Source organism: Nematolebias whitei, chromosome 21 (assembly GCF_014905685.2).
Source record: "Nematolebias whitei isolate Nwh7 chromosome 21, NemWhi1, whole genome shotgun sequence".
NCBI lineage: Eukaryota > Metazoa > Chordata > Actinopteri > Cyprinodontiformes > Rivulidae > Nematolebias > Nematolebias whitei.
In genome coordinates this window covers 22,862,437-22,881,577 of record NC_056518.1, presented here as the reverse complement: position 1 = coordinate 22,881,577, position 19,141 = coordinate 22,862,437, and the positions used below count along the sequence as shown (strand labels likewise).

The following is a 19,141-nucleotide window of genomic DNA, read 5'->3' as shown; positions in this document are numbered from 1 at the left end:
TCCCTCTTGTTCTCCTTCTCTCCCTCTTGCTCTCCTTCTCTCCCTCTGGCCCCCTCTCATTTTTTTGTGATTTGGAGTTTTACAGTGAGCAACATTTTCAGTGGGGATTTCTTACTTTGAAAGAAGGATGACACAGTTTTGTGCACGTCTGCCATCAATAACGGACAGTTCTTTGACCTTCCGCGTACTGACGTATATGTCATCCATAGAGCCCGTCTCTTTCTGTAGAGGGGGAAAACAACAACGTAATTAGTTGGCAACTTTCCTTCTCATTTGGCTGCAAAATATTTCACTCATTAGCAAATTACCCTTGCTGAGAATTAACAAGGAGTTGATGTAGACTAACTATAAAAGCAAGTTGTTGGATGAAGCACAGGTTTAGACGATGTGCTTACAGCAAATCAAGTTACCTGACCTGTTTTTGCTCTTACAAACGGCAAACATCATGTAAGTGGCTTTGGGTCCGATGTCACAAAAACCCAAAGCAGGTTTTTGGTGAGTCACTGCTTCAAACACAATGCAAGACGCACTATAAACATCTTGGAGGAAGAGTTGAAAACTTGATCCAATCAAAGTCTGTGGGTTAGTTTTGTTAGACTCACACAAATGTTGTGTTTAAATTCTCCGAAGTGAAGAATACAAGTCTAAGGTTGTTTGAGGCTGCATGTTAAACACATTCTATTTATGTCCCAGGCTGGTTTCCTGTTCGCCAAAAAACTTTCTTATTTGAGGTTGTGGAGTATGACATATGCGAAACAGATGTAGATTGTAAAGAAAGTATTATTTTTCCATGTCCGTGTTGACCCGGGGAGTTTGGCAGAGGGCTGAGGTTGGCAGCAGGTTAGGGTGGACAACTCCCATCCATCAAAACCAACCAAAGCTCTCTCTGCCCTCACCCTGCAGCTATTGTTGCCAGCCTTTATGCATCAGGGGCACTAATGTAACTGGAATCATTTGAACTAAACAACGTGAGACCAGAACATTTAAATTTTCTGACAGTTATTAAAAGACACAGACTAAAATGTTAACATCCACGTGGCTGCATTTAAATTCACATCATCTGCCACTAATTTATACCAAGAACTTATGACACCATTAAATTACGATATACTTAAATTAGCGCAAGAAAAATAAAAATTGCACTGGTGACAATAAATGAGAGTCTTTGGGAAGATTATACCACTTCTGGCAATAATAATTTAACAAATGTGTAATTGAAATAAAAATAAATAAAATGTGGCTGAGGAATGGAATTAGAAATAATTAAAAAGTAAATGTGGTTATGGAGACTTGGTGGTTAAGGAGTCCTTTTTTTAGGATGTGGGGTCATGTAAGAGTTAAAAGTCCATCTATGATTGTCCCTTTCAAACTATAACTATTATAAAATTATTATTTTAATGACTTTGGAAGTAAGTTTCTAGCAAGACATTCTGTAAAGTATCCATCTGTATACGAAAGTCACTTTGATGTTACTGTTTATCCAACCATGTACATTAGAGGAAAATCATACAACATTAAGCATATTGGAGCCCCGAGGGTCAGCGTTTTGTCCAAAAACACTTGAAAACATGACAAGGCTGGCAGTCTAAACCTTGTCTTCCAGGTGGAAGATGGCCTCGTTCAACTGTCGTTCAGAAAATTCAAGAGATTTAATATTTTTGCTCAACTTTAGATTATACAATCTTTATTTTATTTTTTGCTTTTAGGTTGTAAATTAGACTGATTGCTAACTAACACAATAATGTTGAATGCTGGGCTCTGTCTCTGTCAAACAAAGAAAAAAAAAAAAAAAGATAAATGAAGCAGCAGAACAAAATAAAATAGTTTGCTGCCCAGTTGTAGTCACATTTATTTCAAACAGTAATACAAATTATGACTGTGCACTTTAAGGGACATTTTGATTCCTCTTATGTGAAGTTTGAACCTATAAGAACCTAAGTTAAGAATCTAAAAAAACCTTTCCAATTTAATTTCTGGATTCAATGAAAATGTGTTTATTTAGCTGATGCAATTTTTTTTTACTAAATACTTTAAATTCAATTCAGTTTATTTGTATAACACCAAGTCACAACAGAAGTCATCTCTGGGCACCGAACAGAAACATTCATATACATAAAAAGTAAATTAACACTATTTATATGTTACTATTTACTATTAACATTTACTATTTACTATTTTAGATGTTAGTTTTGTTGGCTTGATGTTCAAATGGAGCAAATAGCAACAAAGAGACATGCTTAAATAGTAAAATAGTGAGATGTAAAGTCAAAACTATGAGCTAAAAGAAAGCCCAAGACTAAACCAGCGTGCAGCCTGGTATTTCACCTATTTTACTACATACAATTTGATTGTCGCAATCATTAACTCTTGATTTGAGACATTATCAGCCAAAGCTTCAAAAGAAAGAAACTTCAGAAAATTAAACTCAGTACTCAGTACGCAAATAAACAGCTCTTTCTGACCACTGCAGTGCAGAAGAGGAGGCAGCTGCAGCAATAAAAAGGAAGTTAACTGTGTGATCAGATGCTCAAGAGCTCTTTAACTCACCTGTTTGAAGGATTGGTTAGTTAGCAGGTCCTGCCCAGGCATTCGAAGAGTGCAGAAAGACAAAAATAAAAATGAAAAACATTGAAAATACATGCAAGGAACAGCATTTAAAGCTAGAAAAAAAGATGGTAGCCAGTGCAAAGAGCTACAGCTACTATTAGCACACTTCAAGCTGAAGGAAGCTCTCGAGAGAATAATCGTCTGTCAGAGTCAACGCGGTTTCAAAGAATCAATAAGAGGCTAAAAGATGAACAGAAAGAGTTTCCTAGTTTGGTTTTTGTCTTCTGAAAGAGCTTACAAGTGTTCTATTTATATTATTTAGATGTTATCTGCTTCTATCTTGACATGAAATAAAGCAAAACAATAAAGTATGATTGAGGTAGCTACTCCCACAGAGTGCAAATGTAAACCAAAGCCCATTTGGAAAGAAAGACTTTTAAAAAGAAAATTTGCTACGTATAAACATGCCAATAATGTCTCGTTGAATTTAAATTGAATGCAGCTCCTGCCAAAGGGAACAGAGTTGTCAAAGCCAGGAAGATGGTTGTTTTTTATGCGGCCACATCTACTAGGATCTGTGTTTAATCGTTTTGCTGCGCGGAAAAAAACCTGCTCTGTATAAATAAATACCTGCGTTAAATCAAGGTCAACAACCTCAAATGACCTATTACTCTTCAATTAAAGCTTACACTGAGACGTTGTGATTTTAGATGTCAGACGACTTTCAAATATGGCGGCAATGTATATTTAACAGGAATTCAGCACCAGAGATGATGCACTTCACTTTCACAGTCTTAAAGACTTTATTTTAAACTGATTACTAAAAACCAATTGGAGCAAATTAACACCACTTAAACCCTTTTTGTGCACTCAGTTTTACTGCATGGGAAGTGTGCAATTAGTTCACAGCAGAAAGGAGAGTAATTGCTATGTGTTGTATGTCACTGCCATTCTATTAATTAGTCCATAATTTCACATCATTCGCTGAATAGTTTATTTGATTTTGTTTGTTTCAGTAAAGTGTCTTCTTAGCATCACACTAATTCCTGAGCCAGTGAAGACTCTCAGCCAGTTCTCACACAAACGCTCTGTAGATGCTAGCAAAAGCTTCAATGAGGCATTCATTGGTGAACAGCTGCTCATGTTAGCATGAAGCTGGATTCTTAGAAATATAGAAAGTTTTCCAAAAGTATCCCATTCCTCTGCCTATCATGCACTTTCCACAGTACACACAGTTCAAGAATTCAGGCACAACTGGTGCTCCAACAAGATCTTTGGTACATGTGCACCAGAAAAAAAACAACTTTCAAACAGGTGTATCAGAGAATAGTTAAACCCACTGACAAATCCACACCTGTTGTCTCTGATACGCTGAAAACATCTTCTCTATGTCTTTCAGGTCAAGAATCTTGAAGGCTCTCAGGTCATCAATGTCATTCCAAATGGTGCCATTGATCATGTTCTGAAACAAGACAAACATACAGTGAGAGCTTATCATGTGAGAGGCAAATCTTCAAATTTTATGTTAAAAACACAAACACTTCAAGGACTTAGAACTTAATTAGCATAAATTAGGTGCAAATTAACAGACACTGAATGTATGTGCCATCTACACCATAGAGGCAGGTGATGGACGTATAAATCAGATGATGTGATGCAAAGAGGCTTGTGAGATAGTTACAACCCTGGATGTGGAAATTGTTGCATCCTGGAAGTCCTCTGTTAATATGGTTTACAAAAAGTCAAGCCCTTGAAAATAAAGGAACCACATAGGATGTGTTTTCTTACTGAAGTCATATATTAAAAAAAAAAAAGTGCATCATGTTGCGACACCCTGTGGCAAATCTGCAGATTGTAACCAACTGCTTCTTCATTTGCTTTCATGTGCATGGATTAAACTACAAGAATGCTAAAAAAAAATAAAGAAGAAAAGCTTTCAGTAGATCTATTGTTGGTTTTTTTTTCTTTTTAGACGGTTCAAGAATAACTGAAGGAAAAGCAAATGGGGATTCATGCAGTGTGGAGATGCTTATGTGTTGTTGGACTGTAACTTTGAGTATGACAGCAACACTTCAGTAATCAATGAATGAACGGATGCTTCTCCAGATGGAGGACACAATAGCTTGTAAAAACAACAGCACTAATTTATAGCCAGAGGCAGATAGTGCAATTAACATGCGCACTGAAGGTAATGATATTGATGAAACTTAAAATAATGGTATTGGTTCACCATTGTCGCAGCAATAATTCTTATTGTTATGGCTACATGTCTCGAATTGTGAGGGAACAGCAATCACTTTGTAAAACTAAGTTTAAGAAGAAAAAAAATCAAATCATCTTAACACAGCTCGTCTTTACGAGGTCTTCTCTCACCTCTCCAAGTTTGGCCCAGTTGAAGGACTTGAGAGGATGAGATGGCTGCGGGATGGACTTGGAGCGCATTGTGCACATGGAGTTAAATGAGGGTATAGGAGGAGGTGGAGCTCCAAAAATGGGAGGGGCACCAGGTGGGGGAGGCGGTGCGCCTGGTGGAGGAGGCGGCGGTGGAGGAGGCGGGCAGCTGAATGGCAGAGGAGGTGGTGGTGGAGGAAAGCCACCTGACATGGGTGGGGGAGGTGGAGCCATGGGAGCGCCAGGAGGTGGAGGGGGAGCCGGTAAAGACACGTTGCTGCTCTGCTGAAAGACAAACAAGATAAAAGTTAAATTACATTATGTAAAGTTGGTAAAACTTTATGGTAAATAACTGTGTGAGACTATTAAAAACGAGACAACAGCAGGAGAAAACATCTGTCTACATGAGTTCTTTCCCAGATGTTCTGTCTATTCCAACACATTTCGAGTTCATCCCTACTATCAATGCAGAAAAAGGATGAACTCACTCACAAAATGCGCCCCAATTAAAACTTTTTGGGCTACCAACTCTAATAAACTGAGTAATACAGCTCCCTTTAAGGAACATCTCTCCACTTTTTCTTTACCGATACTATGGAGAGCATGTTTTACTGAAACTTGTTGATTTTGGCTTGGAAAAAGGTTTGTAGAGAGCTAAATACCTTGTTACTGTAGCCTCTAAAATCAGCCAATATTTACAAACGTGCTAGTACTTAAGAACAACTGCAGCTACAAGTTGCTGGTGGTTAATTTATTTAGTGGAGTTAAACCAGAGGAAGGCAACTTGTTTTTTTGTTGTTGTTTTTTTCCCCCAAAGGGCCACATCAAGACGTTTAAAGCAATCAAAGTGCCGCATAGAGAACTGGAAAATAAATTATCTTTATGACAGATTATCTAGAAGACCTTTTCAAGGTTGTCCTTGTAGCATCGTTAGCATACTTTATAAAAACATGTCTTTCCAATACCCTTTAGGAATATACGACATATTCTGTAAACTGGCTCTTGTGACATTATATTATACCGGTTAGCTTTACATACTATGTTAGCATAAATATGCAAATAAAATTTGTGTTTCTAAGTCTTTAAGATTACGTCTAGTTCTGAAAACACAATGACTTAAAAATGTTTTTAAAAAGTTTTGTGTAAGATGTTTAATTTAATCAAGGTTCGTGCTCAATCATCCAGGTACCAAATCCAATAATGCTCAGTCCGGTCACCTGGACAGTTTCTTTTTTGTAGAGACATTTTGCCCTCTATCCAGAGGGCTTCATCAGTCTGAGGAGTACCAAGTAAACGGTTTCCCCACCAAGCAGTACACTCCTTAAGTGGACCAACCAGTTTGACGGAGAGAGCGAAACAGCTCTATAAAAAAGAAACTGTCCAGACCTGACTGAGCATTATTGGATTTGGTACCTGGATGATTGAGCATGAACTTTGATGCCTTGAACCATTTTGGCTGTGGCTGCCTGCCTGGGAGGAGTTGACGGGGAACAGGACAGTCCCCAGAAACCATCTTATCTCCACCAAACTGGTTGGTCCACTCAAGGAGTGTACTGCTTGGTGGGGAAACAGTTTACTTGGGACTTCTCAGACGGATGAAGCCCTCCGGATAGAGGGCGAAACGTCTCCTCTACAAAAAAAAAACTGTTCAGATGACCTGACTGAGCATTATGGGATGTTTAATTTAAATGTCCTTAAGTCTCATTGATACATTGCTGTTTTTTTTATTATTATTATTATTATAAACCTTTGTTTTATAGATAAGGATATTGGGGGCCTGATGGAGATTGTCCAAGGGCCACTTTTGGCCCTCGGGCCATCAGTTGCCTACATCTGGTCTAAACCAAACTATTTAGGTTCAAAATGTTTTTTGAGTAAAACTGATTATTTCTAGATAAAAAGTTGCAAAGTTTTAGCATGGCTCACAGTGATGTCGTTGATGCGAGATGACAAGTCCATCACTTGCTCCCTGGCCGACCGCAGCTCCACACCCTCACGTTGTAGCTTGTCCTTCATCTTATTCAGAGTCTTCATCATGTCTTCCTTCTCCTGGGTCTTCGTCTCACATTCCCGCTCTTTCCTCTCCAGTTTAGCTAGCAGCTCGGCATGGTCTAGAGGTAAAATAAAAACAATTAAAATTTTAAATTGCATGATGTAGATTTTGCATGTAGGAAAATAACAGGATTGGAAGGACAAGATAAGATATTTTACCTTTCCTGAACTTTTCCGCCTGCTCTCGCCACAGTTTTACCTCGTTTTCATTGACCAGCCTGTGGAGAAACAACAAAAAATTAATGAGCACAAACAAAAAACAAAACTGGGTCTCATAAAAAGCTCACAGCTGGGGGTCAACTGCACTCAGAGTCAAGCTGGGACATTCTGAGGGAATTCAATCATTGGATTGGAAACCCATTGATGGGTGACACTAATCCTTAACTTCCTTTCTGTGAGGGGGACTCAGATTGATCACCAGCATTGGCAGAGTTGCTGCAGTTTGCGCAATGAAGCTCTGAAGGGCAACATTAGTGCTGAAATAAGTTCTGCTGGGCTGAAATAGTTTATATATTACCAGTTAATATATTTGGGATTTGGTTTAGCTTGGGGTCTGCAGTTAAGCAGATTTTATTAATAAAAAAATAAAAGAATGAATAGGAAACAGGTCTGAGAGAAAAAAAAATAGATTAGAAATGGGATGTTTTAAAAAGATTTTGAAAATGATGAAAAATTGGAACGTGAAACCTGGAGCACTGGTGGTAGCCTTGGCTGGAGTCGAGAGAATAGACAAGATTTATACAAATTAGATAGGATACAAATTTTCAAAAGTATAAAAGAAAAACAAATGCAAAACGTCAGGGATAATAATTCTCTTTTCGTTGCTTTCAATCAATTCACAATAGTCATTTCACACAGAAATAAATCAAACTTATAATCAAAATCATGTATTCAAAGTGTTTGAAGAGAAATTTGATTAATCTGTGCCGTTTTAATTTCAAGAACGGTTCGTATCCATACTGACTGGTCAAAAAAGCTGTGGAAAACTGAGATTTGTAGAAAAAAAAAAACATGTTAATTTCAGGTCAGACAGCCGTGTAAGTAGTCAGAGCCATCGCCATGGTGACCACAGATGATGAATGACTTTGTCTGCCAGTTGTTTTAACAGTTGTTTCAGCGAGCCTGCTCTCTCTCTCTGCGCCGTCATGGCACGAGCCGTACATTTTCACCGTTAACAGTCAGGGGCCCCCGGCACGCAGCCAACACAATGAGGAAACCTCTGTCCGTGCACTCTTTTTTTCAAACAATTTACTCTCGGAGAGTTTCTGGAAACACAATAAGACTTTGGCAGGGATGCTAAGTGGAGGGGTGGACTTTGACCACTGTGATGGATCTGCAATGGGCAGGAATGAAATGTTTGGCCTCCGACGCAGCATCACTTTCTCTGCGCTACTGGAAAGAATCGCATTTGAGTGATTGCAAAAACAATGGTGGCTGAATTAGTGAACAAAGCCGGAGCTGGCAGAGGCCAACGTGTACCACGCTACATGTTTTATGGTGCTTTCACCACAAAGACTAAACACATTAATCACTAATTGTGAAGCTGGTCTAAACATAACAAATCCGGGGAGAGCGGAGGAGAAGAAACATGGTGAAAAACAGGAATGGAAGGTTGTCAGGAGGAGAAACTGAGATGAAATACGGTATGGACAAAGCTGTAAACACAACCTACACACCGCACTAAATCAACGGAACAAAAGCGCATATCTGTTGCTAAATTCAGTGAAACCCACGACCGCAAAGCCCAGCAAACGTCAATGATCATTTACAAAACATTCACTTTGAGCAACAGCTACAATGACACGTCCAAAACCTCTAAGTCACAATGCTCCTAAATATAATGATTCTTCCTCCTTGTTATTTCCTCCACGATGGAGTGCCTGCTTCACTGCACCTACACATGGATGACTTGGTCAACTCTTGATGTGATTAGAGCACTTTTCTTTTGATCTTTGGTTTCCGCTTTCATGCCAACTCACACTCACAGTGATGTTTCCTCTGATTCAACCACTAGCCCCCCGCAGCCACCTTAATATCAGCTCGTCTTCCCTGTACAGTCACATTCTGCAGGTCAAACCTGAGGATTGGCTTACAGCAGATTTATACGGCCTAAAGCTGATGCTCAGTTTATTTTATTCCAAAATGTCTTCATCTGGCATCAACAGTCGATTTCTAGTTTTGATCTTATCTTTCACTGAATGCTTAATTTAATCATAAGAGTAAGTTTACAGCATTGGAGGATAAGCCGAAACTTTTAAAATGTCACAGCGTAGCTCTCACTTACATGCGAATAATGTTTTTAACACTGAAGTTGTCCAGAGGTGCAACATCAGGGTCCTCTCCCTTGTCGTCCTGTAGGACAATTTGCTGGAGGATCCTGTCTAAAAGCTGCCAGTGCTGCAGGCTGCAGCCGCCACGTTTATCTGAGATAGAAGACAAAAGCAAACATGAAAATGTAAAGGAACGTTGAGATCCATATACGATATTAGAACACCTGGACAAATTAAAAAAGAGTTGGTTTTGAACTTTTTTCCCCTCACTCACAGGGCATCTGCAAGCAATGCTGAAGGATTGAGAGGAGATGAGGGTAGGAATCTGTGTGGCTCAGTTTCTTCTTGATCAGCTCAAACATGGCGCCAGCACACTTTGTATCTACATGAGTCTAGATGATGAAAAGAAAGGAGAACATCTGACTGGCCCAGTCAAACAGAAAAACACTAGTGTCTAGCTTTGACCTAATAATAAAGAGAGCTGTTTGAGGATATCCTACTCACCATATCAAATCTTTTTGCCAGTTCAGAGTCATCCTCATTTCGCACCATCTCAAAGAAGTCCAAATGCCTGAACATAAAGGAAGAAACACGGTAGAGGAACAAATAGCACCCTTACTGAAGAAAACAGCCTCATGTAGCCATTACTGTAAGATTAAGGTGTACAGTAGAACTCGCAACAATAAGAAAACAGCTCAGCAGATCACTCACCTATCCAGAGTGGCGTTTTCATGCTCTCTGAGCTTATCGATGACCGGCTGAATGCCCAACATCAGGAATTCGTACCTTAGGTGGAGGCGAAATTCCAAGTTGTCCTGACAATTGAAAAATAAACAATAAAAAAGGAGACATAACTGTTTTGACTTGTGACAAATGGTATTGTCTTATTAGATGCAACAAAGTGCGTATACCTCCTATGCAAAACATTTGTTTTATCAGCTAAACCCAACAAGTCAGCAAATACTGTAATAAAGTTAGCCAAATTGTGATTCTAAATACTACCACCTAAAATTTCGAAATAGACAAATACTTTCTTCTTTAAAGTGGTACATAACTTTAACTGATTAGTTACAGGTTGGAAGTTTTGCGTCAAAGTAATATTAGGCTCTCAAGCGTAATCTTGTCATTAAATTAAGGGCAAATTGGTGCACATTTTGGACCATATGGATATAAACAAGTTTTGCTAGAATCTAGTAAAAAAAAAGTTGATTAGGACATTATTATTGAATGCAGACCTCTCCTGCTCCTGCGTTGAGCACAGCGTTGATGAAGGACATGATGGCGGTCTTTAAGCTGACCTCATCTCGGTATCGACCTGTACTTCTATCCAGCTCATTCAGGAGAGTCTGGACATAGAAACAAACAAACAAAAAAAAAAAAAACATTGGAGAGTTAGCCAGAAATAAATAAAATATGTTTTACAGCTAAAATTAGACATAAACTGAGATAAAACATAAACATATATACTTGTTAAAAAGTCATGTTAACTGAGCAAAATTAAATGCTGTAGAAAACAAGGTAACACAGGGCCCCTGCTCTCAGTTGTCCAACACTTTACAGCTTCTAAACTGACCCATAACATACTTGAGCTTAATCATAACTCAAACCAGCATTAAAAGGCTTCAGACATTCTCAATTATTCAGCTCCCGGGGTGTTAGCTTAGCCTGAAGTGACATGATTTACCACATACCAAGGGGTTGTGTAAGATGTGGCTTGTTGACTCAGCCTTGCTACTTACTAAAGCCCTTAGCATGCAGTGACCCCCATAAGTCTAAATGTCCTTGTCCCTTCTCCTGAATATGGATGGTATGCTGACCTAACCTGAGGCCAAATGTCTGAGGTACTTTAGGACAAGTAATCAACTTGTTTAAATGACCACAGCTTGATTTATTTGAGCATTATCTTGAAATATTGTGTCTGCCTTTAGCCTCCTGCTACGACTCAAATATGCCTGCACAAAAATACTGAACAACAGTCTTAAATCACCCCTGATTAGTTTATATTTGGTTTCAAAGCTTTCTAAAAGTTGGACATTGTTTTTGTGTTTGACGTTAGCTTTTTCAACTCCTTCAATCCATATGTTGTAGCTAGCGATTTTCAAAATAATGTGGTTTGTTTATGGTCTTTAACACTAAACTATACATTAATTGAGCATGAAACAGACATCTAAGCTCAAAGAATGAAACAATGTAGCGTCTACACATAACCACATCTCCTCCACTGGTTTGGTTTAGTGCATATAAAGATCTTTTCACATTTCCTCACCTGGAATCGAGTCCTCTCTGCAGCATATTTCTGATAATGCGCCATGGCCTGCAGAACCTTCTTATGTCCATCAGGCACCAAGCAAACTGCACCTAGAATCTCCAGCACCGCCACTTTGGTTTTGATGTTCTCTGTCCGAAGGCTCTGCGAGATGGTGTTGATGCTCTGAGGGTGGGTCAGAACATGTGTGCGGCCCTGTGAGTTATTCATGAGGGCCTTGATGCAGCCAATGATGGAGGTGTGGATGCGGCTCTCTGACGTCTCGTAGTCCATGCTGCGCATGAAGTTGAGCAGGCAGGTGAGCCCGTCGAGTTCGATGAAGCGTGTGACAAACCTAAAGGATTAAAGCAAGTACATGGTAAGAATGGTAAAATACCATTAAATACAACTTTGTTTTGAAAGGGTCAGAATATAGAGAAAAAGACTAAAGTAAATTTGCAAATTGTCATTGGAAACCAGTACTTCCTCCAGTTGTTTTTGTCAAATTCCAACGATTGTTGTGGTATCACTTTGCCAGTCACAACTACTGTCTAAACAGACCCAGATTAACAGATTTCTTAGAAGCATTATGGTTTGCTCACAAAAATTTGATGCACAACAAATCTTTTCTTCCTAGCCATTCCAACAAACCCTTATCTTTCATTCACAAATCACTTGCTTCTCACTAAAACCATAATTAAAAGCAAACTGGCCACTTTTAAACTACAACACCTCAATCTAATGAGGTTGAGTCAGGTTCGCTGGACAGGATCTGTGTTTTGAACCTGTACACTCCACACTGGTTTGTTGTCATATTTATTATCTGCATCGTTTTTATGTCTATATTTTTGATTTACTTGATTTTGTATATTGCTTTGTGTGTTGTCTGTTGTTCTGTCTGTACAGCACTTTGGTTGGCCTTGTAGCCGTTTTAAGTGCTCTATAAATAAAATGGTATGGCATGGTATGGTATAGGTTCTTTGTTGAAATGCTTCTTCTTTTACCCAAAATACTTTTTCAGTCTGAGGAGCTGCAGGCAAACAAGCAACACCTTCTCATAGTGAATTAACCAGTTTGCTGGTGACAGCCAAAACTATTTGTTTACCTGCAAAAGGAGGACCATAGGTCTAACAATGGGTTGTTAGTGCACTGATGGCCATTTGCTATTCTCAGAGGGCTGAGTGATGCAATAACAGCATTGTAAGAGGGGGACAGTTGAACAGGGAAGCCTCCAACCCTGTTTATTTAATGATGGACAGGTTCTCTTCACAAAGATGGCCTCCTTTACTCCTCTCTCAAACCATTGTTCCTTTCTATCAAGGATGTGAACATCTTCATCCCTGAAAGAGTGACCGCTGGCCTGGAGATGAGTGTAGACCGCAGAGAGTCCTGGCCTGACGATGTTGCTCTTCTGTGCTGCGCCATCCTTTTGGCCAGTGCCAGCTTTGTTTCCTCAATGTATAACAGATGACAGCCATCCTGGCACTTAAAAACATAAGCAATACCAAAAAAGTCCATGCTCAATAATGCAGGTATACAATCCAACAATTTTCAGTCAGGTCATCTGGACAGTTTCAGCATCAACATAACTGGTTTGTTCCACTTTGGAGTAAGCTGTTTGGGGGAAGAATCAGTTTTGTGCGTTTTCTTGACTGATGAAGCCTTCCGGATGGAAGGTGAAACGTTTCAGGAAAAAAAAAAAAAAACTGTCTAGATGACCTGACTGAAAATTGTTGGAACATACACAATATTATTCCGTTTGTGCCGGGGGACTGGATCTTTGGGATGGATCGGTCTTTGCCGTAATCTATTTTGGGGTTTGAAAGCCACTGGGATGTCGTGTTTAGAAAATAAATGTCTCAGTTTCTCTAAAACTCCTGCAACATATGGAATAACTGGACTGGGTTCATTCTTTTCACCCAATATCTGGCTGGAGTCCTGTTTGGTTTCGCTTCTGTTTTCAGGAAGACCCAGTTAGTATATGCACACTGCTCCAGGGCACATCTTGTGTGGGATTTCTCATTCTCCCTGGCATCGGGATCGATGGGACACTGTCCGCTCTGTGGTACAGAGTCCTGATGACTCCTAATTTGTGCTCCAGTGGGTGATGGGAGGCAAACTGCACGTACTGGTCTGTGTGGGTGGGTTTGTGGTACACTTCATTTTCCAAATGTCTTCCATCAGTGACTGAGACCTCACAGTCCAAGGAAGCCAACCTGCCATCTTTTACATCTTCTCATGTGACTTGATATATTTATCCACAGAGTTGATGCGATCAGTGAAAGTGAACTTTAATTTTTAATTTTAACCCAGGTGTCATCAACATACCTGAACCAATGACTCGGTGATGTCCCTGACAAGATTTCCAAGGCTGTCCTTGCTATCTCCTCCATGTACATGTTTGCAAAAATAGTAAAAGCTGGAGACTCCATATCTAACAAAGTTGTCATGTCCTCTGGACGGATTTAAAAAAAAAAAAAAAAACTTGTTGAAACGTTTCATCTTTAATCCAAAATACTTTGTCAGTCTTAGGAGCTGCAGTAAACTCTGTCTTATAAAGCAGACCCTTATAATAGTGGCTCAACCAGTTGGGGACCCCATAGCATGTAGGACATGAGAGGTGAGCACATTTCTCTCCTCTCTGCTGATGTTGGAAGGAAGTATCACTCAACCCACTGTAACTAGCCAGTGGCCATCACTGACGATTGGTTGTCAGGCTGATGGTCCTCCATTTGCATGTGAACAACTAGTTTTGGCTATCACCAGCAAACTGGTTAATCCACTATGAAAAGGTGTTGCTTACAAGACTGTTTGTTGCAGCTCCTCAGACTGAAGAAATATTTTGACAAAAGACATTCCATTTCAACAAAGAAGAATCCATCCAGAGGACCTGCCTTAACCTTGTTAGATTTATCTACCTGGATTATTGAGCATACATCAGGATATAACAGCTCAAGTTCACCTCGTCAATGACTCATAGCTCACAGTAGCTGAACTAATTAGAAAGCAGTGAGTCATTGACCTCCATGAGAAAGAAGTGACAAGCAGGACATGTAAACACTGAAGGATGTCACATCCAGTGAGCACAGTGTGGGCTGTTTTGTAAATGAGTTTCCCACTCAGTAAGATTCCTGATAGGCCTCATAAATTATTTCAAACAATTGAGGGTTTGTAAGATGGAGCAAAAGATGGCAACAAGACAAAATCTTGCAAAGGAGAAAAAGAGGATGGAGTGAAAGACAACTTAAAAGGACAAAGAAATAAGTTAAGATTTTTGGCAGCTTCTTGTGGTTGATTCATGAATTTGACACTACTAGACAGCTCTAGATTCATCCTCCTCTTCTGCTGTCTTGGCTGAAGCATGCATACAAACAATGCCAAAAAACTTCTTAATCTATACAACTAATATAATTCACACAGTAAAAATGGCTTCTCCCTTGCTCACACACAATGAATTCCAGACCTTAAGCAGATGTCTGGGAATAAACAAAAACATCACCTGGCACAGTCATGCTTCTGAATTCCAGCAGTGATTTGATGAGATCGGGAAGATCTTCATGCGTGCATGCATGGATACAATCAACCATTTGAAATGGCGCATTGAAATCTCAGCAATAACAAGCCAGCCGACAGTGTGCTTCTTGTTTGAGCTCAGCTGCTTCAGCCTCCACTTCGCACCAAGGTGGTGAAAAATAAATCCCACATTTTAAATATGATTAGATTCTGATTAAACACAGACACTGCAACTGGTCCAACTGTAATAGCTGGACTCCGTGACAAGTGTTTGGCCAGCACAGATACCAGGAACAGCTTTACATCTGCTCATGAACTTAGGGCCAACTCCGAAAGAACTTTCATTGTGGAAGACAAATTAGGCTGAACATCCTTGTGATTAATGTATGGAAAACAGAGGGCGAGAGATGTTGTTCTTGGAGTCTGGATTCAAAAGTATGGATGCAATTCAAGGCTTAGCTCTCTGCCTGCTTTGCATCACTCTGCTGTATCACAGACAGTAAGCAGAAACCCCATGTAGGGATTATGCACCACAACTTTATCCATCTGTATGTGATCTTATAAAGGAAGTGAACAAGCAGAAGATATCTGCAGCCAAGGACAATCACCTGCTCTAATCCTCTAACAGCTAACAGCCAACATCACTCTTCTCCTCTTCTTCCATACTTCACATTCTCTTCATTGAGCTCTTAAATCAATACAATTCCTTTTGTCTTCTGCAATCGAAAGAGTCAGTCGGCTGGCATAAAAATCACATGAATTTCCATTTTCTGGAGGAAGGGCTGAATGCTTTAAGAGCCACTTAGGTTCAACAGCTGCTGTATGTGGTATGAGCAGAGGCAAAGCTGATGAACAGTACTTAAGGTAATACCACACAAAAACAGACAAAAATACCTTCACATAGAAAAGTTAACAAAAAGAAGGCTTTGAATGATGTTAAAAATGAAAGGGTTTAAGATAAGTCAAGGGTCAAAGCCATGTATGCTTTCGTTGACTACATAAATGATTGCCATTGTTGAGAGTTAGCCTTTGAGGGTCATACCATTTCCATTGGTCAAAAAAAGCAGAAAATCCCCCAACCAGCAGCAAACAATATTCATAATGAGCAGGATGGAGTGAAAAACTAATCCAGATGCTCAAATTTTAAATCAGAACTCGAGTCCAGCTAAACCGATTGTTTGAGGTTTTCGCTTTAGAGGCCAAACTGTTTTTTGTTTTTGAACCGAGGATGACCCATGTGTGGCAGACAGACTGCCTCGCAGCAAAACCACACAAACTCCTTTGAGTCCAACGCTTCCACACGCACAAACTCAAGTGATCATGTGCTCTCTGAGGCCTCTCTTCTGCCCTTCATATCATCACACTTAAAGCCTCGTTCAAACACCCACTCATCTAGACCCTGGGACATGTGCATGCATTCTCACACAGGTCTCGTTTGACTATGATAAAGACCAGAATGTGAATGAGAGCTGTTAGAGGGTTGTAGGAGGCACCAATTACAGCTAACTGACTGGAGGTGTTTGCAGGACTGGGATCAGATATAAAATAAAACCAGTCCAACACTCACTATAAATATATCTTTGTGAATCCTGGCATAGATTTGAGGTACATAAAACTTGCACATGTAGAGAAAACGATAAAACTCTTGGCCAAAGGGTACATCTGTGGTAAATTTGTGTAAAGAACACGTTGGCATAAACATACTGGTTCTCATGGATAAAGTTTATTAGTAAATCCTCAGGGAGAGGTTCATGAGCTGGTCTGTCAGCTCAGGTGGTCTATGATAACATAATGACCCCTGCAATTCGTCACAAAAAAAAGTCAGCTGAAAACTAAATACTGCACTTCTGCAACAATGTCAAGAGTCAAAATTATAAATTTTTCCCTAACTTGATATTTCACAAATTTATCTCACTGCATGAAATATTAATTGAAATGACCAGTTGAGATGATAAACACATGAAGAAACATTTTCAAGTAAAAATTCCATACAGACAATTTTGTTTTTGCAACCAGATAAGTCCCTTCCTGTTGTTAAAAAAAGGACTTTTAAGTTGTGTCTTTGCTTTAACGCCATCTGTTGTTGATGAGATGCTTGTATCGCCTACTTTCTCTCTTTGGGCAGACTTCGTGTTGAAACTATACATAAAATATGATGCAACCTTAATTTTTTTTGGGACCAGACTTAGCAGACTGCCAACACACTGGATTACTCTGCTCCCTTTGCACAAAGGTAATAAAACTTAAAAAGACAGTGTTTGGTCTATGGTTACTGGAATAAAATCAGATTTTCATGGTACATCATTTGGTGTTTTTTGATCTAACTGTCAAACAAAGTCATGGCAAATTTCTGCAGTTTTAATGTGCAATGAAAGTAAAAAAGTATTTTACATGCCAAGCCACACTGACTAGTTCACACATACATTAACACAGTTAACAAACCCAATTCTGTTTGTTTAAGATTTTATTTCTACGAATGTGTTACAAGCTACCTTCTTTTCTTTATAGTTAAGAGGGAAATTGGCCTTCTCAAAGAAGCAAACACATTGCTTTGGTCTAAACGTGTGATTCTCTGCTCTTCCACTAATACATTATTTAATATGTGACAGCAGAAATTTCACTCTCTGTTAAGCGGAACCTTTATGAGATCTGGCTTCAAGATGCTTTTAAAAATAATATCTGTTTGTGTTGGTAGCAGATCGTCCAAAGGGTTATTGACACAGGAGCAGGGCGGTAGAGATATCAAAGGCATAAGTCAATATTCTTGCTGGAAACTATTCACAAAAACTATCCAGACAGCTGTTTCAGGAAGCACTGAGTTGCTCTAATGATGAGTCTTTGACTGCAGAGCATCTTGACCAGACCAGCCCCAGTTACCCAAAAGAAAAGCTTGGTTTTCTAACCCCCAGCAGTTATTTCACAACTACATGGAAGCAAATGAGGGGTGTCAAGCTTTAAAAGCATGAATGCTTACTGAGGTTTTCAACAGAAACACAAATACTGCAGATGTGCATTTTACTCATACAGTTTTATAGTTATATTCGTCTATATAATTTGATGAATGAATGATGATTTGAGGTGAGATTTTATTTTACACAAGTAAATATACTTCTCTACCTCCATTTGATAATTACCTGTAAATAAAATATTAAATTTATTGAAAAAGCAATTTAGGGTGTATGGAAAATTATTATTATTAAACTGTAATTATGTCTTCTCTTTTTTGAGGCATGGTTGATTTTTGTCTATAGTGGTTTCATGACGTTGCATTCTATCTGATGTACCAACTCTATTTCTATTCAACCTTCCCAGTTCTGTGTAAAAGGTCAAAAGTTCTGTCCAAATGTACAAAGAAGAAATGAGGAGTATTGAAAATGCTAAACAAATGTTAATGGTTGTTTGAATTTGGCTTGTCTTAAAAGGACTGAATAGTCAATTTTCTTTTCACTAAAGTCTATAGTTAGGTTTTTATGTCACTCATGGTCATGTTACATGTTTTGCTGTTCTTAATGGATGAAGGTCAATAAAATAGTGCCTGCTAGCAAAAAAAGATGAACAACCATCCATGATAAATGTAAAGTTAACTACAAAGTATTAATAACTTCATACCAGCTCTGTGTAGTGAAATAAAGCACGTTTCAATTAAATAACCAAGTAGGAATGCAAAAATATATGTCAAGACATTAACACCATGCTATCTTGAACAAGCAGACTGACTTTTTTGATAGCTTGTACTAAAATTATAAGGAAATATTAACCACTGATAGAAATAAAAAAAAATGCATTGCAATTACTGCAAATAATTTGCAGCCTTCCAACTGTGGGGAGCAGCCTTCCCACCACCTCGGACCTCTACACTTCACAATGCAGGGGAGGGCGCTTTGCATCATGAAGGACTCCACTCATCCTGCACACAGTCTGTTCCAGCCCCTCCCCTCAAGCAAATGGCTGAGGAGCATTCAGAGCAAGACCACCAGGCTCAGAAACAGATGTCAGACTGCTGAACTCAAGCTGCAATTAATTCAGCTTCATGTTACAATTTTTTAAACTTTTAATTTTACATACATTACATTTACCTATCTATCTATCTATCTATCTATCTATCTATCTATCTATCTATCTA

At 39.1% G+C, this 19,141-nt stretch overlaps 1 protein-coding gene across 5 annotated transcripts in view; it reads right to left on the bottom strand.

Annotated features, from left to right (window-relative positions):
* daam2 (dishevelled associated activator of morphogenesis 2) overlaps positions 1-19,141 on the bottom strand; it is a 92,299-nt gene that overhangs the window by 13,610 nt on the left and 59,548 nt on the right. For 2 of the 5 annotated variants that reach the window (XM_037694883.1, XM_037694884.1), the window contains exons 6-17: positions 11,527-11,860; positions 10,496-10,606; positions 9,972-10,075; positions 9,765-9,831; positions 9,535-9,652; positions 9,275-9,413; positions 7,150-7,208; positions 6,865-7,049; positions 4,921-5,223; positions 3,902-4,009; positions 2,548-2,577; positions 116-222 (exon numbers count right to left, since the gene is read on the bottom strand). In XM_037694883.1, the coding sequence (XP_037550811.1) occupies positions 116-222; positions 2,548-2,577; positions 3,902-4,009; positions 4,921-5,223; positions 6,865-7,049; positions 7,150-7,208; positions 9,275-9,413; positions 9,535-9,652; positions 9,765-9,831; positions 9,972-10,075; positions 10,496-10,606; positions 11,527-11,860 (1,665 nt within the window). The remainder of the gene's footprint in view (positions 1-115; positions 223-2,547; positions 2,578-3,901; positions 4,010-4,920; positions 5,224-6,864; positions 7,050-7,149; positions 7,209-9,274; positions 9,414-9,534; positions 9,653-9,764; positions 9,832-9,971; positions 10,076-10,495; positions 10,607-11,526; positions 11,861-19,141) is intronic. The other 3 variants (XM_037694885.1, XM_037694886.1, XM_037694887.1) reach the window with 3 other exon arrangements.